This window comes from Mastigoproctus giganteus, chromosome 7 (assembly GCF_048544385.1).
Source record: "Mastigoproctus giganteus isolate SK-2022 chromosome 7, ASM4854438v1, whole genome shotgun sequence".
In the NCBI taxonomy this organism is placed as follows: Eukaryota; Metazoa; Arthropoda; class Arachnida; order Uropygi; family Thelyphonidae; genus Mastigoproctus; species Mastigoproctus giganteus.
Genome location: NC_143581.1, coordinates 194,638,204 through 194,665,606, shown reverse-complemented (window position 1 = coordinate 194,665,606; position 27,403 = coordinate 194,638,204). Strand labels below are relative to the sequence as shown.

General features: G+C 34.8%; 1 protein-coding gene across 1 annotated transcript in view; it reads left to right on the top strand.

Annotated features, from left to right (window-relative positions):
• The window catches only part of LOC150083513 (phosphatidylcholine:ceramide cholinephosphotransferase 1-like), a 152,831-nt gene extending 136,289 nt beyond the window's left edge, over positions 1 to 16,542 (top strand). Inside the window, exons 6-7 of the mRNA XM_090377326.1 lie at positions 10,211 to 10,376; positions 15,748 to 16,542. Of these exons, the coding sequence (XP_090233452.1) occupies positions 10,211 to 10,360 (150 nt within the window). The 3' untranslated portion in view covers positions 10,361 to 10,376; positions 15,748 to 16,542. The remainder of the gene's footprint in view (positions 1 to 10,210; positions 10,377 to 15,747) is intronic.
• Positions 16,543 to 27,403: the final 10,861 nt, after the last annotated feature.

Here is a 27,403-nt window from a genome sequence, read left to right as displayed (position 1 = left end):
TGAATTTCTGTTTAATTTCATTAATGGATTGGCTCTCGGGTGGTTGTCTATGTTGCAAAATAGGAATGTGGGATAACAATGCTGTTCTGTGCAACGTTCAACCATTTCATCATAGTAGTGTGATACCAATTTTTTTAGTAAGATGCCAAAGAAGTTAAACAAAATTTAAGAAGACATGTTTGCAAGCTCTCCACATACTGGAAAAGGTAACATTTGCTTGTGTGTATTGTGCATAGACCTGATTTTTTATTTTTTTTATTATTAATTTTTTTTATATTATTATTATTTATTTTTTTTTTATTTCAGGTGGTGGAAAATGCAATGTAATTAAGCATTTGCAAGTAAATAAGCATAAGTAAAATATGCAGTGCATAGGAAGAAATGGAAAATAATGCAGCATTTAATGATGTTATCATGCACGCTGAATATTTAATCAATGAATTTTTTTTTTTTTTTTTTTTTAATTCGAAAAAATATACGAAGGCACACAAGGTTTATCAACTAAAGATTAACAATTCAATCTAATACTTTCAGCCATGTGTGAAATATGACCATTTGGGATTCTCAGTGTGATGAATGCCACCTTGAGAATGCTGTTTTCCCCTTTCTATGGTTATTTTTCTCTTCTCTACCTTAAATTGAGATTGGCATTTTGCCTTTAGGTTTCCACGTTTTGGGAATCTACCTTTTATTGGCTGTAGTTAGTATTAGTAATTGCCACATGGTGCAAGGAAGCCTAAGGCTTATGCTGCACCAGCAAAAAAAAAAAAAAAAAAAGAATAAAGTAATATTAATAAAAAAAAATAAATAATAAACAGAAAGGAAATAGACAACCTGTGTGTTTCCCTCCTCTTGTAGGTAACTATCCAGCTGACCTTTGAATTTCCACAAACTGTCAGCCTCTGCCACCCATGCAGGTGACTTGTTCCAGTAATTTAGAACTCGCTGGCTAAAATAAAACTTCCTGCAATCCAGTTTAAATATCTCCCCCTGTAACTTGAATTTATGATCCCTAGTTCTAGAATCATTTATAACCGTGAAAATTTCACCCTCATTCATTTTACTTATACCTCTCAGAGCTTTAAACATCTCAATCAAGTCTCCTCTAAGGTAACTTAGAGGAGACTTTCCAAGCGGTGCAACCCACATATTCCTCATATGGATGCCCGTTTTCTGATCTTACCAAGTGAGTTACCCATTTTTGAACCCTTTCCAGAAGCTCTATATCTTTCTTTAGGTGCAGTCTCCATACCTGAACACAGTACTTCAAGTGTGGTCTAACAATAGCCTTATATAATGGGATTATGACATCCTTATCTCTACTAGCAAATGTTCAATAAATCATCAATAGGACACTACGGGCTTTCATTGCAACTTGTCTACAATGCTCGGCGAACTTCATGTCTGACCGTATCATAACTCCCAGTCCCTTTCTTTCACTACTGACTTTAGTTCAACTCCTCCAAGTGTATAAGTTATTTTGAGGTTACAGTTCCCCAGGTATAAGACCTTGCACTTTGCTGGATTAAAGTTTAGCTGCTGCTTTTCTGACCATCCCTGAAGTCTATCTATCTAGGTCACTCTCAAAGAACACTCTGCTAGGTCACTCTGCTTGGCAGTGATCATTAACTACTCTACCAGTTGCACCACCTTATGAAAGGTTCTTTGCAGTTGTGCTCATGAGTATCAGCTTTCAATTTTATTCTGAAAAATGGGCCATTTTCAAAAGCTACAGATGGCAGTAATCAAAGTGATTCCAAGCCATTTCCTATTGTGGTTACCTTCCATAATATATATATACAGTAGAGCATCGATAATTCCGAACTAATTGGGACTGGGGGGTAGTTCGGGGGGACTTCTGATTTGTTGGGATTTTCAGACTTATCAAAAATACTGATTGGAGACTTAGGGGGGGGAAAAAAAGTTTAGTAAGTTTAGAAATAGAAACACTAAGTTGTACTTATGTATTTTTATTCATAGGTAACAAAACAAATGGAACTTTCAGCCTTAACGAATGTATAAGGCCTTTAACGAAAATAATTACTTATTTTTTGCTGCATCATTTTCAAACTTCGTTTCTTTATTGCCAGATCTCACTCTTTTCAGCAAGAGTAGTTGAGTTGGACAGCATTCGGTTTGTTGATCATTTGTTGATTCATCATTTAATTTTGTTAGTTGGTAAGGTAATAAAAGTGTAAATCGGTTGCATTATATCTTCATTTTTATAGCCTGTGGATAATATTTCTCTGATTTTCATTTATTAAAATTGCTATTTAATAGAATCAAAATTAAATTTGTAAACATGATCACAATAACTGGCACTTACTGTAATTATTTTATGATTGTAAAAAAATGCTGCCTGATTTGGATTTTCCACACTACTGTGTATATATATGAAAAACACAAAATTGAAAGCAGCTGTCTCTCAGTTGCAATACTTGGAAAGTGTTTCGACAATTTGGGCATTATCTTCTGAACAACCTTACAGTAGAACATGATTTTCTTGTAGCATGGGTTCCATCAATAAAAAGCTCTTGCACGTAATGGTCCCTGTTATGGTAGACCTAAAACTGGAGTAGCAAGACTATTAAAAAGATTGGGCACTTTGGTGGCAATAGGCTGCCATCGTCATCAACATTAATTTGTGTGAGAGAAAGAGTGGCATGCCTTACTCTGCCAAATTTTTGGTAGCTTTCCCAGTGGAGAATCCCCTCCCCTGCACTCCTTAAAAAGCCCTCCCTATTCTTGCAGTCTCTTACATGGAAGTTCAGAAAAATCGACTGGTTTCTGCCAATGGAAATGCTCTATAGCATACAGAAGACTGATGCTGATTACAAAGTGGTACAAAGAATCAGTGGTGTTACAATGACGGAGTGATCCACCTGATGCAAAGCTAGCATGATTACTGCCGACCGGTGCTGGCCAGGTGGGTAATGCCTGTCTGGTAACCCAAAGGTCGCGGGTTTGAATCCCACCTTGGGCTTGGATCAGAGTAAAATGCGAAAACTTTGGGAGGTGCATTATGGCCACAGTATTGTGTCCCAACTAGATCCTGATTATGCTGCTTAAAGAGACTGTAAATAACTATTCTTTATAATGATATGGGCCAAAAGTTTCCGGACTTGGGAAATAAATGGAAATAAATTAATAATGTGGACTTTGCACTAGTCACTTGGTGTTGTCTTCTAGCATTTATACATTGATTCTAGCTAGCACTTCTTCCACTGTTTGAAGTATCCCTCGAACTCCTGTTTTATGATACTGTCACACTTTCTGTGATTCAGCTTGAATCTCTATAATGCCTTTGAGTATTTGTCCTTTTAATTGGATTTTCATTTTGGAGAATAGGAAGAAGTTGCAGTGACCAGGTCAGGTAGATATGGAGGGTGTGGGCTGTTACCATTTTGTTCTCAACTAAATACTATACAGAAAGAAGTGCTAAAAGTAAAAATAGATTTGAACAGTTTTAAACTGATGCAATAACCACTGAAGGAAAAAAAAAAAAAAAAATATATATATATATAATATATATATATATATATATATTATAATAAACAATGGATAAGGATTGGAGAGAAAAAGGAAATATTGAAGTATTATGGACCAGGGACACTGCTTTGGCAAACAAACCCCACAAACATAATGTATCAATAGTGATATATTGAAAGAGTGAAGGAGAAAGCTGTTACTATTGAATTTTACGGTACACACGAGAAGTTAAAAAGATGAGGTAACACTACTATAAAGAACGAGCAGAAAAGGAAATGAGATAAAATAATATATAAAAGTAAAATGAGATAACACATTGCCGTATTACTCAATTTTAGTGCCTTCGTCAGAGGTCATCCACCGAAATTGAGAAAGAGGACAATATGTAGGCCTCTGTTTCCGACGTGGTCTGTATGCTCGTGAGAACACGTGTTGTGGGATAAGTTTGAATTTAGTTGTAAAAAATCAGGCCAAAATAAGGTATGCCAGTGATTATACATAAGAGCATATTGACCATGGATGACCTTACAGAGGCGAGAAAAGAACATAAAAAAAATTGATGAAAAACGAGTAAGTTAAATAGACTGTAGGAATGAACAAGGAGCTTACCCGTTACCTTGTACTACTGAAAATGGCCAATATGGCGTCGTACGCATATATTTATGTATGTTGCACTAGTGGTTCCTAATGTTAGAAAAATGCTGTAGTAAAAAAAAAAAAAAAAAAAAAAAAGGATATATTTGAAATATATTATGTATGAGAATTAATACGTGTGCGATGATGAATGCTATTAAATACATGATGCACACACTGCCCAGAATAGTTAAGAAATATTTATTATGCTCATAAGCTTTGTCTTGGTTATGCTAATGCCACCTTGAACTGCTTCAATTTGCAATTCTCATTATCTTCTAAACTCCACTACCAATATTTGAAATTACGGTCTAAGCCACTCATATCATTAATTATTATTTTTATTTTGAGCTGTTTCCATAATTATTATTATTTTAAACCATTTCTATTAATTTATGTAACATGACTTCTCAAAATAATGAATGCATACTACATTGGCAGAGTAGTCTAAATTTGACCATGGGGTCTCGTTTTCTGTACAGTACCCCACAACACAACAATAACACTATATATACTCAATTTAAGCACACAATACAGAGCACAACAGCATATACAGGAACTCCCCGACTTAAGTAATAATTGACTTATGGAAATTCGACTTTACGTAAGTTTTTTGCCGACCACTGCAAACTTATAAAAATCGCGGAAATGTATTTTGCATCCCGTAGGAATAAATAGAGGTATTGTGAAAATATCATAATATGAACCCAATAACATATTTTTTTTTTTTTTTTGTAATTTGTTTCAAGTCCTTGGAAGTTGAAAATATCACTATATTATTAAGATATTTATCTCTCTAAAAGGTTGTATTTATAATGGAAATTGCACTACCCTTTCATCATTATCTTATGTTCCCATTATAAGAATCAATTTTGTGAATGCCTTTGATATTTTTCTAAAGGCACATTTCTGAAAGTCACGACCATAAAATAAAAACAATTTGCACTTTCCGATTTATTGGATTTCTCTGTTAGTGCATCTAATTATAAATGGGTAGTAAACCCGATCTTGTTGCATTTGCGATAATACTGATAACTGCAATTGTGTGGGTTTTTATGCTATTATGATGAAATGTGTTCCCGCATCACTGAAATCTTCAATCATATAAAAAAACAAATTTTAGAATCTTCTCTTCATTCCTAATTAATTATTACAATGATGATGGGAAAGGGACCAACGGAAAGTGCAAGTGGTGGTAGTGCCAGGAAACGAAACAAAATTGATTTAGAAATGAAGATGAAAATGATTAAGTACGAAGCAGGACAAAGTTTGTCATCTATTGCAAGGGATTTAGGTCTCACTGCTTCAGCAGTGAATACTATTTAAAAGGACAGTGAGCATATAAAAGAACATGTCAAAGGATCAGCGCACTTAAGATCAACAGTGATCACAAAACAGTGTTCAGCTGCTATATCGAAGATGGAAAGCTATTAATAATATGGATGGAAAATCAGATTCATAAGTGAGTGCCCCTGAGTCTAATGACCATTCAAGCAAAAGTAACAAGTATTTATGAAGATATTAAGGATAAGTATGGCAAACCCCAAACCCAAGTTTGTGGCAAGCAATGGGTGGTTTAATATGTTCAAGCATCGCGCTAGTTTCCACAACGTTAAAGTATGCGGTGAAGTCGCCAGTGCTGATTCTGCAGCTGCAGAGAAATTTTGTGATGTTTTGGAAAAAATTATTGATGAAGTCAGTGCAACAAATTTTTGATGTTGATGAGACTGCTCTCTATTGGTAAAAAAATGCTGGATCGAACAGCGATCCAGAGCATTAAGGGCATCAATAAAGCCACCCTGCCCGTGCACTTCCAATCAAACCAGAGAACATGGATAACAATATTATCTCTCTTTGAGAATTGGTTTAAATGCTGCTTCATTATCAAGGTTTAAAAATATTGTAAAGACAATGACGTTCCTTTCAAGATTTTGCTTCTATTAGATAATGCTTCTGGACATCCTACACAACTAGATGATTTTCAATTTGAACATGAGAATGATATTTCTACTGTCAAACACAACTCCACTCATCCAACCTATGGATCAGGGGGTTATTTGGAATTTAAAAGCATACTGTTTACACACAACATTTGCTCAGGCATTGTCTGCAGTAGATGATGAGAAAAATTTTACGTTAAGAGACTTTCGGAAATCTTAGAATAATGAGAAAAATTTTACGTTAAGAGACTTTTGGAAATCTTAGAATATTTATCACGCCATCTTAAACATTAGTAAGGCCTGGGCGGAAATTACTAAAAGTTGTTTAAATGACGCATAGAAGAAAATATGCCTGCTGCACTTAAAAGGCTTTGAAGGATTTGAAAAAGACGAATCATATGAAGATAAGATTGTAAGGTTGCAAAGCTTTCAGTTGGAGGTTGATGCCAAAGATGTGGAGGAATTAATAGAGGAAGAAGAGAAGGAATTATCTAATGAAGAACTTATTAACTTGCAGGTAGCGATAGCGAAAGAAGAAAATGCTGACGAAGCTCAAGATGAACCAAATGAGGAAGCCGAGATGCTTCATCACCAGAGAGATGGCAATGATATTTTGTGAAATTGCATCGTCAGTGGAGAGGTTTGAGAAGATGGATCTTAAAAGTTAACAGAGAAGTGAATGATATGCCTGCTTGCTACAAAGAAATCTACAATGAAAAGGAAAAAAGCCACCACCCAGTCATCCATTAATGTTCTTTTGTAAGGTTGAGCAGCCGACCCCCTTCTAAATCTTCACAGCCCTCAACCTCCGCAGCGATGTACTTATCAGCTGAAGCTGTTGATTCTGGCAACGCTGTTCCGAGAGGTAACTTACTGATGTTATGCCTGTCTCCTCTCTCTTTTTTTTTTTTTTTTTTTTGACCATGAGGAGGCGTGCCAGGGACTGCTTTTAAACAAACTCTTACTGGGGCTATCAGGCAAGCCTGGAGCCCCAAGGTGTTTAGGAAAGGAAATGGATATAAGAATGAGAAGTGTGGGAATTGGAAGGGAAGGAAAGTTGGATAGAAGATAAGGTGAAGAAGAAATAGACATCCCCTGAAATAGAAGAGAGAAGAGAAAGTAAATAGTGTATGATACAAAAAAAAGTTTAGAAAGAAGACAAATTAATGTATCCAAGTAAAGAAACTGAATCACTAACTTCTGGTGAAAGTAATCCTAAATAGGCCGAGTAAGCTGATAACTCTAGGCATTTTATCTTCACTTTGTGTGGAAAGTCTGTTCATTCTCATTCTGTTTATTTTCCTCTCTTCTGGTTCAAGTAAAGCAGTTTTCTTGTTTCTTTTAAATATTATTCCTTGTTTGAAAATCCAAACAGCTTTTCAATCTATCATATCTTGCATACCTTGTACTGAGGTCATTACTCCTAGAGCCGACCAGGCTAGCATGCACTTTACCAGGCAGATAAAGTGCCTGCCCGGCAACCCAAAGGTCGCAGGTTCGAATCCGGCCTTGGGCTTGGATCAGAGTAGAAAATGCAAAAACCTAGGGAGGTGCAATATGGCCATAGAAGCTGATGTGCCAACAACTAACAAAAAAAAAATTTACTCCTAGATATGTTGAAGAGCATTATGTGCAAATTTGTTATTTGTTAAATATTTTCTACTATCTAGAAAGAAGTGGCAAAAATGAGGAAACAACATTCATCAGAGTATAGTATAGATGTCAATTTTCCAGAGTTATGACAAAGAATGATGGTCTCTTTTTTACTATTTGCTTTCTTCTCTGTCTTGCTGTCATAAGATAATTTGTAATAGTTTTTGTTTTTTTTCTTTCCCCCTTTACATCTTCCACTTCTATTTTGGAAGTTGATTACCATAGCATTCTGACTTCATAGGCATTTCTACTGCCAAGGTCTTTGCACATTTAAAACAAGATGAAAAGATTCTATTCTCAAATCCATTGTGGAGTACTTTATTGCTGCATTGGACTACATGGCACATTAGTTCCCCTCAAAAGTTGATCTCATTAATGCCAAGATAGTACAATAAATTTCTGTGGAGACATTTCCAATACAGTAGTAGATATTCACCAGATAACAAATTTGCACAATGCTCAAGAAATAGATCTTTTGCAGGATCAGTTTTGTTAGCTTTGGTTTGAAAACCTATCAGATACTATTATGAAAGAAGAAGAATGATATATAATGGTCCTTGGTTAGGGAATTATAAGGGCACAAGAAAGGTTGAAATTTAAGAAATTATCCCAAAATTTTTTTTTTTATTTTTATGAAAACCCCAAACACAAAAGGTATCAAAACCTATAGTACTTAGTACCGTGCATGGGTTGAAGGAGAAGTATGGGGGGAGGAGGATGCTGGAAACTTTGCTCTAGAGACTAAACATGGGTTTCACCACTTCAAGCCTCCAATAAGCAAAGTGGTGGTATTTCACCGGTTGATGAAAGTCATCTACCACCTACATGATGCTTGGCATTTTAACAGTGGCTGACTCTGTTTAGCAATGCCGAGTGTGAGAGGATATTGAATCAGGTGAGAAAGACAACCTTGGTTCGTATCCTCTTTTTCTGGTGAAGCTTTGGAAATGCTCTTCACAGCTTAGTCTATACAGCAGTGCCAATTGTTATAACAAAACTTTGACTCAACATTTCGGAAGAGAGTAAAGTTTGCAACAATATCTTTCTTTCTTCCTTTCTTTTTTTTTTTTTTTTTTTTTTTGAGAACCCCAAACACGAGAGGTATTAGAACCTATAGTACTTAGTACTGTGCTTGGGTTGGAGGTTGAGAAGATGAAAGAAGATATTTGTTGACAATGGACTTGAACTTCTGTAGATTGTAATTTTCAGGAAATATGTATGAAGGAAGGTTGTTCCAGAAAACAGCAACTGAATAAATAAATGAGGAAGATGAAAAGTTGGTTTTGTGGGTTTGAAGTTGGACAGTAAATGGATGTTGGCTGGTGGCGGCATGTGTTTGGACTGTTTTGAAAGAAAGACCGGGAATTATAAAGCCAATTCAGAAGAACAGTGCCCATGGAAGTATTTGTAGAAGAGGCATGCAGCAGAAACAGTACGTCTATGAGAAAGCGAGTGGAGAGACTCTGTTAGAGATGAATTATTAATTAACCTAACTGCCCTCTTTATGGACCATGATAATGATCCATATTACATGGATCATAACTGAGGCCAGTGCTCTCAAAGAAATTGTTTCCCATGGCCTTATACTGCTCCATAATATTGGTATGAGCTTCTCTGTTCCTTGTAACATGGCATTATCATTTGTGGAACAGTTTCCTTATACCCTAAATTGTCTGCAATTATTTTCAGTGCATTAAAGCATATTCCTACTTTTGTGAACATTTCTCAGGTCTTAATTTGTCATTCTTTGTGAATGGGTTTATCCATTCTCTCCTTATTTTCTGCCATCACTGCAAGGATAGCCTGACCTTGGCATATCCAGGGTCCTGAGCTGGATATCACCATTTTTCTCTTTCTTAGTGATTCCCTTCTACTTTTGACTCTCTCTCTCTCTCTCTCTCTCTCTCTCTCTCTCTCTCTCTCTCAGGGTAACTATGGAATTTTTTTTTTGGCTGGTGCAACATAAGCCTCAGGCTTCCTTGTACCATATAGCTAATAATAATATATCCTTCAGCCCACTGTTACCATCACTGACTCATTTAAATATTTAATATACATTGTACATACATATGCAACTCAGTATTTTATTTATTTTTTGTTGTTGTAAAGTCAGTGATGATGCTACTGTGTTATATTCTTGCTAATTAGCATAAAAGATGCCCTTCGTAATATGTATTGTGCACTACAACATCATCATTACTGGAAAATTTCAAAAAAACGAATATAAAATAATATAGTGCAGACTTTCAAATGTTGACGCTTTGGAAGGCTTTATTAACAAAGACAAATTTGTTTTTTCATACATCCTATTATATCATATGTATGGCAAAATACTCCCAGCTTAAGAACTTCTTGAGAGTGTATATTAATTAGGAGATTACTATATGCAGTTTTATCTTAACTTTTACATATGCAGTCTAGATATAATATACCAAATCCTTGTGTCCTGAGTTGCCTTAGAGATAACCTAACTCAACTCACTTGCTTATTTGCAGAGTGCTAGTGCTGGCAATTTTCTCTCAAGGATATGGTGGTTTCCAGTATTTACATATTTTGAAAAAAATGTGGGTGGTGTTGTACCTCGGCAGTATGAATGGCCTTTGCCGTGGCCTCGACGTTTTTTGCGGCACACACGGATATCCTAGCAGGGTCCACTATATAGTAAGTATTTAATTTTTATATTTTTCTGATAAAATTAAATCAAACTATTAAATATTCAATAGAAATGCATTTAAGGTGTGGCATTAAAAAATATATTATTCCTTGCACATTTGTTTAATTATATTAAAAAACATTGCATTGTCCCAAACCATACATATTCATCAGCGAGTAACTTTGTGTCAATTAAGTTACATATATGAGAGCACCTGATCAGCTCCATAATCTGTGAGAGTTTACAAAGCATAATATATCATATTCCACATACAGTCAGTCAGTATGCTGTTAGTTCTGGATGTAAAGAACTATTAGTTGGCAGAAATTCATTTGAGGATATAGATACTGCAAGAAATTCTGTATTTCCAAAAATGTAACATATTAGGGTCTGACAGCTGAGTATGCACCATGGTCTGACCATTTCACATGATAGTTCTACTTCATGGTCAAAACAGCAATACATCCTGACAGACATGTTCTCAAATTAGAGAACCTTTTCTTTGCAAGTAGGTAGGTTTCTAGACAGTATGCAAGCCACCCATAGTTAGTTTTTCCGAAGCATTTAAGTATGTATTTAACTGCTTTTAAATATAAAATAAAATTAAGATCAGATTTAAAAAAAAAAGTAAAAATTATCAAATATAAAAACTACCCATAATTTTATGTTTTTTTATCCTCTAATATTCTCTATATTTATTTATATATGCATTACTGCATTCCGTTTCATCGGCTTTAGAGAGAATTTCTTCAGTTTCAACTAGAGTAAGTCCACATAGTCTCTGACTTTGTTGAAAGGTTACATTCACTTATTTGTTTTCAAAACTCATAAATATAAAAATAGACTATTACTTCTAAGCACAGTTAACGTGTTTGCTGCAAGAGAAGTCATTCAGTGTGCTGTAATTTTCAGAGTGTTGGGGGGGGGGGGAGATTGACATTCCCAGCATTTCGAAAATTAGTACATAGTGGTTGAAAATTAAAAGTTTGAAAAAGTGAACACTTTTCTGTTGAGCTATAAATCAGAACAAATCTTAAAATTTTATAAAAAGTATACTCATGTACATAAACTAGCATTTAAACAATCAAAAAACAAATAAAACTGTGACAAGTCTATAAACAAATGCTAAGCATTACTGCAACATGTTCAGTCAGTGCCAATATGGAATAGTTAACTTCATGTGCCTGTCCATTCACGACGCACTTGTTGGTTGATTGTTTAAGAATGGTCACTTATATGCATTATGGCACACTGCTGGGTGCATTTTAAATGCAATTGTGCATTGCAGCACATCACTCCTATTGCTGTTATATGCATTGAGGCAGCAAATGTATTAATAGATACCACCACATTCAAGTTGGTATATATGTCTCCACTTGCAAAAGAGTTAAACATCAGTTTAGGAATGGTGCATCCCAACATTTAGGACCATGTGTACTCATGGTAGGTGATTTGCTTAATCAACAGAGATTATAAATAGATTTTGGTGTTGAAGAGATGTAGTATGCAGTGGAACTACTGCATCTTCTTAGGCTTAAAAAAAAAAAAAAAAAAATCAAGACTGTCATCTTCTGGCAGAGATCATGCTTGCTGCCTTCTTTATTTACAAAAGACCATAAATAAGTATTTTAAGTAAGTAAAGAGTTGAGCATTGACCTTTCCTGTGGATTGTGCTACTTATTAAATGATTTTTTTTTTTTTTTTTTCATTGAAAAGTGAGAATTTAAAAATGTTTTTTTTTTTACACATTTTTAATGAAACAAAACTTTTATTAATTCTGTGAAAATAAAAGTAAATGCTATAAACAAACTAAAAATATTAGTCTATTAGACTTAAGCATTAAACTTCCTCCAGAAAAATTCCACTACTGTATTATCCAATAAAGACAAAATTGGGCAATGCCACAGTGTACACGAGAGATTTTTGAAAAGTTTTTGAACCGGCTGGCATATAGCAGCATAATATTTACATATGTAACCACTTTAAAGTGTTGAAGTAGTTATCAATCTACTTCACACCATTTGTTCATTGTTGTATAATATATTTAAAATGTATTCTGTAAAAAATATTCTGTGGACTAAACTTTAAACTATTTGGAAGTAGATAGATGAAAATTTAGCTCCTTGAAAAGAGATTTAATTTTACAGGTGTTTACAAAGCAATAAAATGAATTGCTTTCAGTCTTGAATATATCTGTAGTCAGCTAGAAGTTTCAGATTTGAAACATTTAGAGGGTACTTGAGCAACCTGGCATGTAGGTACACAATTACCTACACAGCTCTTTGTGTAGGTAATTTAAATATATTAGAAGAGAGGAATTGAGCACTTTTGACCTTTGTGAGATCTGATTGTCTCTTTATTTTTATACCTACCACTTTGTCTTTGATTTCAAAGACAATTCAAAGAATAAGAGCCACTTCGTACACTGTAACGTAGGAAAATAAATGCTAAATTACAGAAAATGTAGTTTCGAAAGTTTAGGTAAAAGAGATTATATGCAACACATTCCTTGTGCTGTGATTTTACTGTTAAATCCAAAAACAAAACCATTGGCTCTTAGTATGCCCTGTAAACATGCATGATATGCATTGATATGCTCTCACATTGCTTAGGAGATGAGATTGCATGTGTTATTCCCCAAAGGGTAGAAGTTTCCAGTTGCATGTCCACATCACCTGAGCAAAGGTGATGTGGTTGTCTCTGGAACTCTATGGAGAACAGCAAGGTTATTTATATGGGAAGAAAGCATGCTGTATTCTGTTAGGGTTAAGGGTTCTTTTGGAATGTTGGTTGCCAAAATGACCAGAACTGTATCTACCAGTATTGAATGTGCATTAAATGTTAGAATGCCGTTCTGCATTAGCCTTGTTGTTCTCAGTCATTTGGATAGGTCAGAATTCAAATCCTTTTGAAGATGAGAAATTCAAGGCCTCTTTAGTTTGAGCTGTTGTTAGCTGAACTTAGAATGCACACCATAGAATGCACATGGAATGTGCATTAAATGTTAGAATGCCATTCTGCATTAGCCTTGTTGTTCTCAGTCATTTGGATAGGTCAGAATTCAAATCCTGTTCAAGATGAGAAATTCAAGGCCTCTTTAGTTTGAGCTGTTGTTAGCTGAACTTGAATGAGAGAATAGAATGCACCTGCTGAGTTATTCTTTGTTTATAAGCCTGCACAACTGGTGAATTTTCCAATGAACATGACACAGACCATAGTTCCTTCATTTTTTTCCCTTTAGTGCACGAAATGAGTATCATTTGTGTATATACCTTAACTTTTATGGCAACAGCATGGGCGGTTGCCATAAAAATTTATTATAATCATCAATAATGTGTGATTTTTTACATGTGACTTAGAAAATGATTTAATAATAAATAACTATAACTATCAGATAAAACAGATTTTACAAATATAAAATTAGCTTTATGAAAACCATCCTTGACAGTTTTAGCAAATTTTATGAATTGTGGAGTGAATAATATTCCTTTAATGACAGTAAGACACTGCATTCTTGTATCAGTGAGGATTAGGAAGCACATTTTCCCTGAAAAATTATTTCTTTGAATTGTTTGTGCTGTGGTTCTTCATTGTTTTCTTGCACATTTGGTTCCCAAAAGATATAACGCATAATTTCTATTCTGGTAATAGAAAGATGCAAAACCTTCTTGAGAAAGAAGAGTCCCTAGCAGGCCAGGAAGCCATGTTTGACTACATTTCAAAATGTAGTCTGCAGCACTTCCAAAACCACTGCAAGCTGCACAGCTTAGAGGGAATCCTGATACAGACATCTATTGTCATAATGTTGTAAAAATAAAATCCTTGTGTTGGTTTTGGCAAGATTGTTGGTGGAAGTGACTTTACGGTGCACGTACACTCAACAATGGCGAGGACAGTTTGTCATTTGTGCCACCAGTATTCCAAATAAATCTCTGATTCCAACAGAATATGTAGCATGCTTTTCTCTCAAATAAATTCGGCTCTTCCCTGTTTAGCTCCTGAGACTACACTGCCACTTAGGTTGAACAATCTGCAAATCGAAAATTCAAGCTGCAGAAGTAATGCAGTCTCCTCACACTGGAGGAGACTGTATTATTCACTTATACATGCTCAGAGGATGCTGAGAACATTACAGTAGTTTTGATTCTATTTTCAACAGTCAAATGTTTTATCTCTTTTAACCAAACTTTAAGAACTATATTTTGCATAATTTTGTGCTTTACATTTCCTGGCCACTTTATTAGGACTACAAGTTAGTGTTGACTGCTGTCGGCTTGAATCAGTGCTCTGACATACCATGACATGAAGTCAAGGTATTGAAAAATGATGGAAGAAGTATCATGAATATTGAACCATTCATATAACAAAACTGTCTTTTCTTGGAATGATGTGGACATGTTTGTCTGTACAGTCAAACATGTCTTTCTGGTCATCATACCATACAGGTGCTCAGTGGTATTAGGCTGGCCACAGCAGATTTTTAAAGTCTTGTTCCTCATTCTACTGTTTCACACATTTGGTGCAGTGGATGATTGCATTGTCGTCTTGAAAGTACTTTTCCCATATGAGTAATTGTTAACAATGCTAGATGTACCTGATTCACAGTGATGTTCAGATATGCTTCTGGTGTTTGTGGCATGCTCAAATTGAATTGGAGACCAAGGGTAGTATGCCATGAGAAATACCCTATACCATTTTTGTTTTTCTATGAGTTGTACTTTATTTCAAATTTTGTGGTTAAATTTTTGTTTGTTCTCATATAATGTAAGCTCTTATAACTGTTACATTAGTTGTCCCGGGGCAAGCTTGTAATTATCAGAGCTAATAAACGGAATTTATTATTATTAATCTTCTTCAGTAGCCTGTACTATTACTATACAATAGGATGATTCCAGTGTCTTTGTGGTTTTCTTCATATACAGAGGCTTCCATCAGTACCAAAAAGCAGAAATTGCAACTTGTTCCCCATTCCTCCTGAACTCTTTGCATTCCTGGCACCACCACAGCCATATTTTCTGGTTGGTATATGGTGTAAGTGTATACCTACCAGCTGTCTGGGCATTCAGTGGAGAATCTTTTTGATTGCTCCATTTGACCATTATAATATAGTCTTTAGTAACAGTTTTTCTCTCTATCTTTTTGAAAAAAAAAGTGAGCAAAACTACACTAAAATCAACTTTTATTTTTTTTAATTCTGAGTTTTCTTATTTTTATTAATGAAAATTAAGAAAAGTTAATAAAGATATTTCAGAAATAAACAGATACAAGTTATGAATGTTTCATTGTTTTTGTCTTTTAACTTAATTTCATTAGTACCAGCGTTAAAAAAAAACCATTTACTGAAATTTCACAAAATAATAATTTTAATGAATTCCTTAGGTTACTCAGGAAGTCTCTGAAGTTCTGCACCTGGCCACTCTTCTCTGACTTCCACACTCCCATTCTCTTCCTTTTCCACTGGTAGAGCTGCTGTGAGATATGAAAGAACACCAAAGTGTAGAAATTTCTGGTGTTTCATCAAAGTGTGATTCAGAGAGTGCTACGTAACTCTTGTTGTGGCCTTCTTGCAAGTTTGGCGAGCTTTAGAACTGGGTCTCATCTTTTGTCCATTCCTGTGAGTTATACCTCAGTTACCAGATGAGAAATTTAATGTTACATAAGGATTAGTGTGGTTGACTTATGGAACACTGGAACATACTCTGCCAAAACTTCTGTATAAATCACAATTCCTGTGATGTTTTTGAATCTCAGCTGGTAATGGTATTCTTGTATAATGACTTTTTTGAGAGATGGCAAAGCTGTAAAGTCATACAGTATCAATTGAAGTTTCCTAGTATGTAGCATTACTGGAAATAATTTTGCTGGAAAAGAATATTTTGATTATAGTCATAGGTATCATTTTTATGTATAGTATATCAACATAAAGTTTAATACGACTGTTTTATTGAAACAAAATTTTTGAGATCTATAACTGTGTAGCATTTCTAGAGCATTGTTCAAAACTTTCGACTTCAGAAATTCAGTGTATATTCTTTACTTGTCCAGAATCTGAATGTTTTAGTATTTTATGTTTTTAGCTTGGACAAAGTAGAATTTAAGAAATCTATGGTCCAAATTTGTAATTAGATTCGTTATAAATTTTATTTTTATTGTCTTTAGAAATTGTAAATTAAAAAAAAAAAAAAAAAAAAAAAGTTAATCATCCCAAGTCATTTATTAAGGAAAGCCACACTTAATTTACAGAAGTAATTCAAGAATTAGGAGGGAAAAAAATTAATGTTTTTGTCGTCATTGAGTGAATTTTTTTCTAGTATGTATATTCCAGTTTCATGTTTTCTTATAAATAAGCAGCTGTAAGTTGTCTTTGAAACCTGATTGTTCAGTGTTGGTGTTAATTTATTAATTTGTTGTAAGATAATTATTGTGATCAGTTTGCAATACAATTTCATGTGGGTGTGACAAAATAATATTATCAGTGGAACTTTATAACAGTATTCAGAAACTTAAATATACTTATGATATCTGAGTCATTTTGGAATTGACATTGGAAATCAGACCAACATAAATAAGTTTCATGACCTCTAGACCCTCATTTCTCGTTGTTATGAGGTAACTTTTAGTTTTATTTGTATATATATGCCAAATGGGATGGGGGGACATCCAGCCAGGTTATTGAAAATGTTCATTTTGTATGTTAAAAATTTAAAAAGTGTGTATTGCAGTAGTCATGAAAATATTTAACTGTTGACATCAAATAATAATAATAAAAAAGGATTCTTTATGATTTGAATTGGTTAGTTTGCTTTGTACTAAAATAAACAGAATTATTTACTGTAACCTGCTGAGTGTCAAATTTAATTAGAGAATTGATTGCTAATTATCTCTTTGTAAATTAAAAGAGATGGGAGGAATTACAATGGATGCGGAAATATCATGAAAGAGTGGAGGGATGTTTGGGCTGAATTTGTACTTGAAATAATATAGATTGTTAAATTGTTGTGTTTTTTGGTATTATGGCTTTTAAGTATTTATGCTGCAGTATAAGAAGATAAAACTGTGCCAAAAATTTCTTTACATTGTATGCATTGAAAATAAAAATAATGCTGTTCCTATACTGCACATTTACAATAATTTCCCTCAGCAGGTTACACAGTGGCACTGGTGCTATATTTTACAAATGGTCTTGACAGGAAACAGTTATAAGTAATGAAATTAAATATTATAAAATTGGTTTGTCAAGGAGAGAAATTTTCCAAAATTGATATATGGGTGTAAGAAAAGACATGCCTAGAGTTATATCAGTGGATATTAATGTGCTAGATTACAACTACATAAACATAATCACTAATCATGCTTCATTTTAATCAAAGTAATAAACTATTTAACTGATTCAGTTTAGCTTCCAAATTTCTGTTTGTATGCGTTGTAGTGTATGTAATGTCTGTATGTGTATGTATGTATGTATATATATATATATAATAATAATAATAATATTTTGCAGTGGAGCACATATCTATGCATGTGGGATTTAAAGTGGTATAGAAATGAATTTGTGAAAGTAATTCTGTAGGAGGGCAGGGGATTTGCAACAAAATTTAAAATTGAAACTAAATTTATGAATTCTTTTATAATTTCTGCATTAGCAGAATATTTTCGATTATTTACACCTTTACTATATGTCAAAAGCTGATATCAAATGTTAATAATTATGATGGATTTTCTCCTTGTAAATGCTGTACATATGTTGCTATATCAACTTGACTACTAAATCAAGATACCTTTATTATACTTGATGACAACATTTAACTAGTTATTAGCCAGTATATAGTATTTAAATAATTTACTTGCCTTCAAGCTAAGTTTAAGCCTTAAATTTAACTTTGTCAACATACTTTTTTTGGCAAAGAATTTTAGGCATTTTATTTTTTACACAAGTTGATAATTTTATTCATGGAATGAACCTAATCTGATTTAATCCTTGTTGCTGAGGTATGTCAGTGCTTTCTCTTTTTTTGAAATAATCTTTGAAGTGTATACACTGTGCTATTGATGAACTTATTCATTGAAGCACTTAGGGAAGACATTTCTTGTAAGCCTTTGAGAAGAAATGACCATTGTCAGATTCTTGACCTTCTTTAATGTACCTTTGCCATTTAAGTTTCAGTTTTCTTCAAATGCTAGTTTCTGTAAACTTCTGACCTTTTGCTCATTCTGTAGCACTTATACTATGCCAAACACAATAGCATATAAAAAAAGTGCCCAGTTTTCAAATCTTCTGTTATGTAACTCTCAAAGTGGGTCACACTTAGAGTACTTAAGGCTACTTTGACAGACAGCATATAGACAACACATTCTTGGACATACTCTCCTGCTATTTACTGGCAGTTTGCAGAACCTGAATGGTTGTTCAGTGACACTGCTATTCTGCAAATTAAATGATCAACATGTATTAAATTAAATGTAGCCAAAATATGCTGATTTAGCATTAGTAGAGGCATACGATACAAGAAAGCAAGCTTATGCAGCATCGGCCAGAAAAAACCCTCCCATTTCACCCCTTCATTCATTCCAAATGTCTGTCCAGCTCAGCCTTAAATTTATTTAGGCTATTAGCTTCCACAACAAAAGATAGAAGCCTGTTCCACCAATCAACTACATGCTGGCTAAAGGAAAATTTCTGCACATCTATTCTACAACTATCTTTCCTCAATTTGAAACTGTGCCTCCTCAGGTTCTTAGTCTGAGCAAGAGGAAGAATCCCATCAGCATTCAGCTTGCTCAACCCATTTAAGGCCTTATACACCTCAATCAGATCACCTTGCAGGTTCCTACTCTCCAGGTGCTGCAATTTGCAGAACTGAAGCCTTTCTTGCTAAGAGCACCCCTTTGTTCCCCCTCACCAGTCTTGTTGCCCTTCTTTGTACTCGTTCTAGCAACTCTAGATCCTTCCTAAAATGAGGCCTCCAGACCTGTACACAGTATTCTAGGTGTGGCCTGACCATTGCCTTGTATAACGGGATAATCGCCTCTCTGTCCCTGCTAGCAAAATTCCTATATATCATTGACAAGACTTCATGACCTGCACTGGCAGCCAGTCTGCACTGCTTAGTGAATTTCATATTTGACTGCACAATTACCTCCAGGTCTTTTTCACTTTCCACTTCCCTGAGTGTAGTACCACACAGTTGGTACATTTCTCTTCAGTTATTGCTACCCATATGCAGTACTTTGCATTTGTCAATGTTAAACTTCAGTTGCCAAATCTTTTTCAGCCCATTTTCCCAACTTATCTAGATCCAGTTGGAGTAGCATACAATTGTTAACAACCCTGCCAACCTTTGTATCATCTGCAAACTTGGACATTAAACCTGATATACCTTCATCAATATCATTGATAAATATACAAAACAACAATGGGCCCAATACCGAACCCTGGGGAACTCCACTAATAACATTTATACACGAAGAGCAGTATCCATTGATTACCACTCTCTGTCGTCTCCCACTCAACCATCCCTTTATCCATTGTAGGAACTTACCCTTAATGTCATACCTCTCCAATTTGTACACCAGTCTTCCATGTGTAACAATATCAAAAGCTTTCCTGAAATCCAAGTATATGATATCAAAATTATTTTTCGGATTCAGTTCCTTTGTGACCATATCATAGTATCCAATCAAATTGGTCAGAGAAGACCTCCCTTTAACAAACCCATGCTGTGTCTTAACTATTACTGCAATCTTGTCTAGATGATCCTGTAATGCTTCTTTAACCAGTGATTTCATTATTTTCCCTGGAACACAAGTTAAACTAACAGGTCTGTATTTATTTGTGTCACTTTTTGAACCCCCTTTGTGAATTGGCAATACATTTGCACACTTCCAGTCCATGGGGACCTCCCCTGAGTCCAAGGAAGCTCTCATAATTATGGCTAAGGGTTTGCTTACTTCCTTTGCTGCCTCCTTTAATATAACTGGATAGATCCCGTCCACCCTAGGTGCCTTCTTTATGTTTAACTTCAACAATTTCTCATCCACTTTGCTCTCAGTTATTACAAAATCACTTAGCTCTCTGTTAGCATTTGATAAACTTCTGGCACTCCCTTCATCGAATGACTCCTCGTGTGAATGTAGATGGAAAATACTCATTCAGAGTTTATCAGCCACCTGAGCATGATCATCAATAGTCAACCCATCTATGTTAAGTGGTCCAATCTGATTCATCCCTTTCCTTCTACAGTTTACATCCTTGTTAACAGTAAAGAACTCTTTGCTGTTTTTCTTTGCATCCTTTGCCAAAGATTTCTTGTAATCTGCCTTCACCTGCCTTAACCTCCTTTGTGACTTGATTACAGACTAGTTTATACCTGCCATAGGCTTCTGTGTCACCTGATACTTTATATGCATCCCATACATTCTTCTTTTCTGCCATGAGCCTCTTTAATTCATCTGACATCCATTTAGGCCTAAACCTTGAACAGTATTTCTTAGTTGGAATGAAAAGCCTCCAAAATTAAGTCCCTGAAGGCTTCCCATTTAGAATTCAACATTAGTAACATCATCAGTTGATCCCACTGTACAGAATTTGAAAACTGTTTGAGACCTCTGTAGTCCCCTTTACGAAAGCAAAAAGCCCTTCCCTTTAGCCTTGATGGTAATTACATCTTTAAGTAATTCCCATATCAGTACATTGTGATCACTGTCACCCAGTGGTTCCTTTATCTGCAAATTCTTAATGCATGAATAATCATTACTGATAATCAGATCAAGAGTCTTACTCCACTCTGGTTGCCTCTTGAACATTTTTCTGTAGAAAACAGTCATCCAATAAATCCACAAAAGTCTTGCTAGTGTGCAAGTTACCAACCATAAGTTTCAGTCAATATCTGGAAAGTTAAAATCCCCCATTATAAGACATTCTGATTTACTCTCCCACTTTATTTCTCTGCACAATTGCTCATTATACATCAGATTCATTAGGCCTATAACGCACACCTACTCTCATTTTTCCTTTCCCTGTGTTTATTTCACACCAGACTGAACACTGCATTGTCCACAAACATCAGTTGGATGCACTTCCTTAGATTTTGTGTATCTTAACCAACAGCATAACCCCTCCTCCCTTCCTGTCTATCCTTCCTGTACACATTGTACTCCCCAAATTCCTATTCTGCACTGCTTATATCTGTGTGACACCATGTCTCTGATACCCAACAATATCTGCCTTTGATGTCTTGACTAACACTTCAAGCTCATCAAATTTATTAACTATACTCCTAGCAGTGGTATACATGCACCCATTCCTACTCTTAGTTACCCTAACACAGCCCATGTATTTACTCGTTCCACTATGACTCCCAGCAGTACTGGAAATCTCCATTACCTTGCTTTCGAGGCTGCAACTCATTCCAATAGAAGCAGTGCAAGAATCACTTTTGGCTTGCATGCAGCCACTGTTAACCTTTTAGGCTGTGTATCCAACCCCCCCCCCCCCAAGCTAGCAGTTTTCTGACCCACCTAACACTTGTGTAGCATTTGTGTTACAAATGACTTGATTTTGTGCTTATTGAAGAAAAATAAGTGTGAAATACATTTATTGGAATAGTTATTTTGGTGTGAAATTATTGTATTACAAATTTAGAAGTTGTGATAATATTATATTTTGCCTCGCAGTTTAATATCACATAAAATATGCCTTGTCTGACTTAGAAGTTTGCCTGGAGCTATAGAACTGTTGTCTGCTGTACGATTAATATTTATTCACATATGTTGCAACAAAACTTTTTTCCTGAAATATTGCATCATAAAATCAACATGACTAAGGAGCTGGATCTTGTACAAAAGTTGCACTGTTTTTTATATATATCTAAAATATTAATGAAACAAATACAATAATAAAATGATATAATCTTCTGTTTTTGTTGGTTGTTGTTGTTTTGGTTTTTAAGAGCATTAGCAACTAAGGCCATATTGCTCTGGGATATGCGGTGGTCATTCCCTGACCTTTCCGCATCTTCCGTATTTGGTGGTGACGGGCTCGAACCCCGGTCTAATCAAGAAACATGTGATATGCACTACTGCACCTTCCCACCTGGCTACGGAGGTGCCGTTTTTGTTGGTGATGTCTTCTTATCCTGATAAATCGTTACTATAAAGTTTTCCTATTGCACATTCCTATACAGGAATGTGAGTTGGCACACTTGAAATTCCATGGATTTTAGACTACAGTCATTTTTTGCGCTAAACAATTTTAGTGGTGGTTTCAGCATTTTAGAATTTTTTTTTCCTCTGGTAAATCTGAATAAGTAATGTCACAAAATACAGCAGGAGCTCAGTTTCCTATTATGTTCTTGTAGGAAAGGTCACTAGCGTTGCTACTCTCATCTATCTATCAAATCATAGTTGAATGACAGTATGTATATATATATAATTTTTTTTTTTTTTTTTGTTTAATTTTATTGGCTGGTATGTGTATTTGAAAAGGTGTATTTTTTTTTACTGAAGGCATTACTACATTCAATGCAGCCATAGCATATTCTCCCTTTGAATGTGCTATGGCTGAGTTTCCATTTGTGACTTCCAGTTGCATACTACTGGGATTTATTCTGCAAATTCTTGCCATTGAGGTGGTTTTCTTTTTGCACTTGTTATGGTCATGCTTCTTAGAATTTTTTGTAGCCTGCCATGCTTGGCATCATAGTGTCAAATTTTTACCAGTGGTATAAGAAGGTATCTAGCTTTTATTCTTAGTTTCTGCATGCAGGGGCCATTGTTTAAAAAGTTGGTGTGCTCTTTTTTTAGTTTCATTAAAAAGAGCATTTCTGCCCTCTTGAGCTGGTTCTCCTGCATGCATTATGGCTGTGTACACTGGTACATTTACCAACTTCATAAGAGGATACCTAGCTTAAGTTTTGTTCCTGTATGTGGGGTATCTCCTCGGGCCATTGTTTAAAAAAAAATTCTAGGTGGTATTTGAGTATAATTTCAATTGGAGTTGTTTTTATCCAAAAGTCAGCTGCAATTGCCCATGGTTGATGTGATGGTATTGTCACAGCAATGAATTCTGTCTAACAGCCCAAGATGATACCGAGCATTAAAAGAAAAAATAAAATATTAAAGGTTTTCAGATTTATTCTTGTTTCTGGAAAATGAATTTCTTCAAAGAAAACAAGGACACATGTATTCACAATTTTATATGAAATGGGAATAAATTTCTTGTTTGTTAAAATGAAAAAAAGCAAACAAAAAATTTATTTTTTGGTTGTTTTTTAGTCCTGGATTGAACTCTTAAAATTTTAATCATTTGTTTTAAGAAGCATTATCGAAGAGCATGAAAAAAAATTTTTGATAATCACATCTTTTTGTTTTCTTTCATTTCTTTGCTGATGTATTAGTAGTGGCAATGATGTAAGAAAGCAAGCTTATGTATACAGCATCAGTCAAAAAAAAAAAAAAAACTTCATCACTTGTCTATCCTCTCTAATAATTTATCTAGTTCTCCCTTAAATTTATTTAAACTACTCACTTCTACAACACCAGATGGAAGTTCATTCCAACAATGAACTGCCTGCTATCTATCCTCGATTTAAACTCCCCCCTTTCTGAGCAAGAAGGATGTTGCCAACAATTAGCTTGCCCAATCCATTCAAGGCTGTAACCACCTCAATCAAATCATTTCTAGATGTTGCTATTTGTAGAATTGAAGCCTTTCTTAGTAAGAACAAAAAAAATAGAGCACCTTTTTGTTCCCTTCGCTAATCTTGTGCTCCTCTGCACCCATTACAACAGTTCTACATTGTTCCTAAAAATGAGATTTCCAGACCTATGTACAGTAATCAAGATGTGGCTTAACCATTACCTTATACCATCAGTTCCCAACCTTTTTTGACTCGCGAACCCCTTTAAAAATAATATTTTTATTGTGAACCACTAAGCGTATATTCTCTGAAATCGTAAAATAGATCTGAATTTTTATTATAAACTATTTCCAGTACTACATTTTTATAAGCAATATTGCATAATAATATAAAATTATTATTTAGTGCCTATACATAATAATGATCTTTGAGAATGAAAAAAAATTTAGTATGGAAAACATTTAACACTACTGTAAGATAAACTAATTATAAGGAATTGTGGGTGATGTGGTTTCTTTCATTGGCAATTCTTTACTTTATATTTAATTTTATTTTACTTTATTCTATCTTTGTTTATTATTAGTTAGATATATATTGGCACATTCACACCAAATCCTCCTCCCCACTAACATTCTGTTTTGCATGCTTGCTATGTAAAGGTGCTTGGCCCAAACCACAACTAAATGTAAATTTTGAACTGAACTGCATAAATTAATATTAAACTATTTTGTATTTTCAAAAATATGCCTATGTAAATCTAAGCAGATGCCATTACAGAATTTTTAGTGCAAATCCCCTGGAACACTTTTGCAAACCACCGGTTGGGAACTGATGCCTTATACAATAGGATAATCAACTCCATATCCCTGCTGGCAAAATTCAGGTATATCATTGACAAGACTGAGCTGTCCCTAGCAGCCTACATGCGGTGTTCAAAGAGCTTCATATTTGACCGTACAATTATTCCCAGGTGTTTTTCATTTTCTACTACCTGCAGTGTGGTGCCACACAGCTAGTATATTCTGGGATTACTGCTACTCATATGCAGTACCTTTAACTCATCAGTGTTAAACTTTGGTTACCATTTTTCAGTCCATCTGCTTAATTTTTCTAGATCTTGTTGTAGCAGCATACTCTGATCACTGTGATTAACTATCCTGCCAACCTTTGTATCATCTGTAACTAAGACATTAAGCTTGATCAGTATCATTAATAAATATTGAAAACAATGGGCCCATCACTGAACCTTGTGACTCTACTGATAACATTAGTAGAGTCCCCAGTTTAGAATTTGCTGTTGGTAATATCATTGGTTGTCCCACTGAATAGATTTTAAACTGTCAGACTATTGCAGTCACCTTTATGAAAGCAAAAAATCCCTCCCTTTGTCCTTGACAGTAGGACTTTGTCCCACATTGTTCACTGTGATCACTGCCACTTAGCGGTTCCTTTATCTACAGATTCTTAATGCATGAAGATTCACTGCTGATGATTAGATCAGAGTGCCTCAATGATCAGATATTCACTTATTCGTAAAATATTTTTGAAAGCATCACTTAATTTTTCTTCTGTATATCTAGACAGCATCAATTCAGAATTGCTATTCGTCCTTTTGTTATTCGTTTTAAGTTGTTTACACAGATTTTTCAATATTATTTCTGTGAACCACAGTAACACGATCTACAATATTATTTTGGTTTCACACTATAGTGTGTATAATTGCTTGGGAATTTGATATCTTTTTGTATGCAGCACTTTCAGCAGAAATTGAATCTTGGCTTAATTACTTTAACAATTATGTTAGGTAAAGTTTCTGTCTTTCTATTTCTGAGGTCATGTGGCTTTGTTCTTATGATCAAACACTCCAAAAATTTATTGCTGATCAATATTTGTTTCTCTGTAATGTTTCCATTTTTGTGATACTGTTTTGTCCATTTCTACAATTAGAACTTGGGCCTTTAGACATATAGGTTTCCTAAAATAACTCCATCCCATGGTTTACACAGCTCATAATACTTAACCTGGCAGTAGTGGTGGGTCAGATGTCATTCCCACAATAATTGAGCCTAATGATTAAAATTTCTACATTCCTAAATATAGTCACTTTTACTGGAATAATTTCTGAAGGTTTTTAATACGAGCACCTGTCAGGTGACCTGCCACTGTCTTTTGCAACAGTGCTACCTGGCAAGTGTTAACACTTTGTTTGCTTCAGGTTACATGCTTCTCCCACTATTCAATAAATATCTACAGTCTTTGGGGTGTCACCCTAGGTTAATGCAAATATTACAGTGAATTCGTGTGGAAACTGACTACCTTTACAATTGTTTGCATTTGCCTGCAAATATTTAGTCATTTTAGAGAAAGCCTTGTTCCTTCAAAATAACCCTTTTAACACAGGTTGATTTTCAACATGCTGGAAAATGTCAGTGATAGTCACTAAGTTACTAGCTTGTCTTCTGTTTTTAATTAGTTTGAAATACACTTTACATTAAAATCCAAAAATTTCAGTTTTGTTATTTATATAAAAAAAGCAGAATCTTCACTTTTACACTTGTAGTTTTCCTAAATGCATTCTTCTCCCCCCTCCAATCTATTCAAGAATTTTTTTTTTTTTTTTTTTAACTGAAAATTGATGTAACAAAAAACACTAGATCCAGTGAGTGTTTAGGGGTACTGAACTTTCTTTCGTGTTCAGTGGAATTAGTTATTTGAATTTTACCATTGTTTTTTTTTTTTTTTTCTATAACTCAAAGCATTAGCATTAGTAGAGGCATATGATGCAAGAAAGCAAGCTTATGCAGCATCAGCCACAAAAAAAAAAAAAAAAAAAAAACCACTTCCATTTCACCCCTCCATTTGTTTGAAATACCTGTCCAGCTGAGCCTTAAATTTATTTAGGCTATCAACTTCCACAACGAGGGATGGAAGTCTGTTCCACCAACCAACTACCCACTGGCTAAAGGCAAATTTCCGCACATCTATCCTACATCTGTCTTTCCTCAATCTGAATTTATGCTCTCTCAGGGAATTATTCTGAGCAACAGGAAGAATCCCATCAGCATTGAGCATGCTCAAACCATTCAAGGCTTATACACCTCTATCAGATCACCTCACCGGTGCCTAGTCTCCAGACACTGTAATTTGCAAAACTAAGCCTTTCTTCGTAAGAGAAACCCTTTGTTCCATTCACTAATCTTGTTGCCCTTCTCTGTACTCGTTCCAGCAGCTCTACATCCTTCTTGAAATGAGGCCTCCAGACCTGTATACAGTACTCAAGGTGTGGCCTGACCATTGCCTTATACAAGGGAATAATCACCTCCTTATCCCTGCTAGAAAAATTCCTGTATATCATTAACAAGACACCATGAGCTACTCTTGCCGCCCGTCTGCACTGC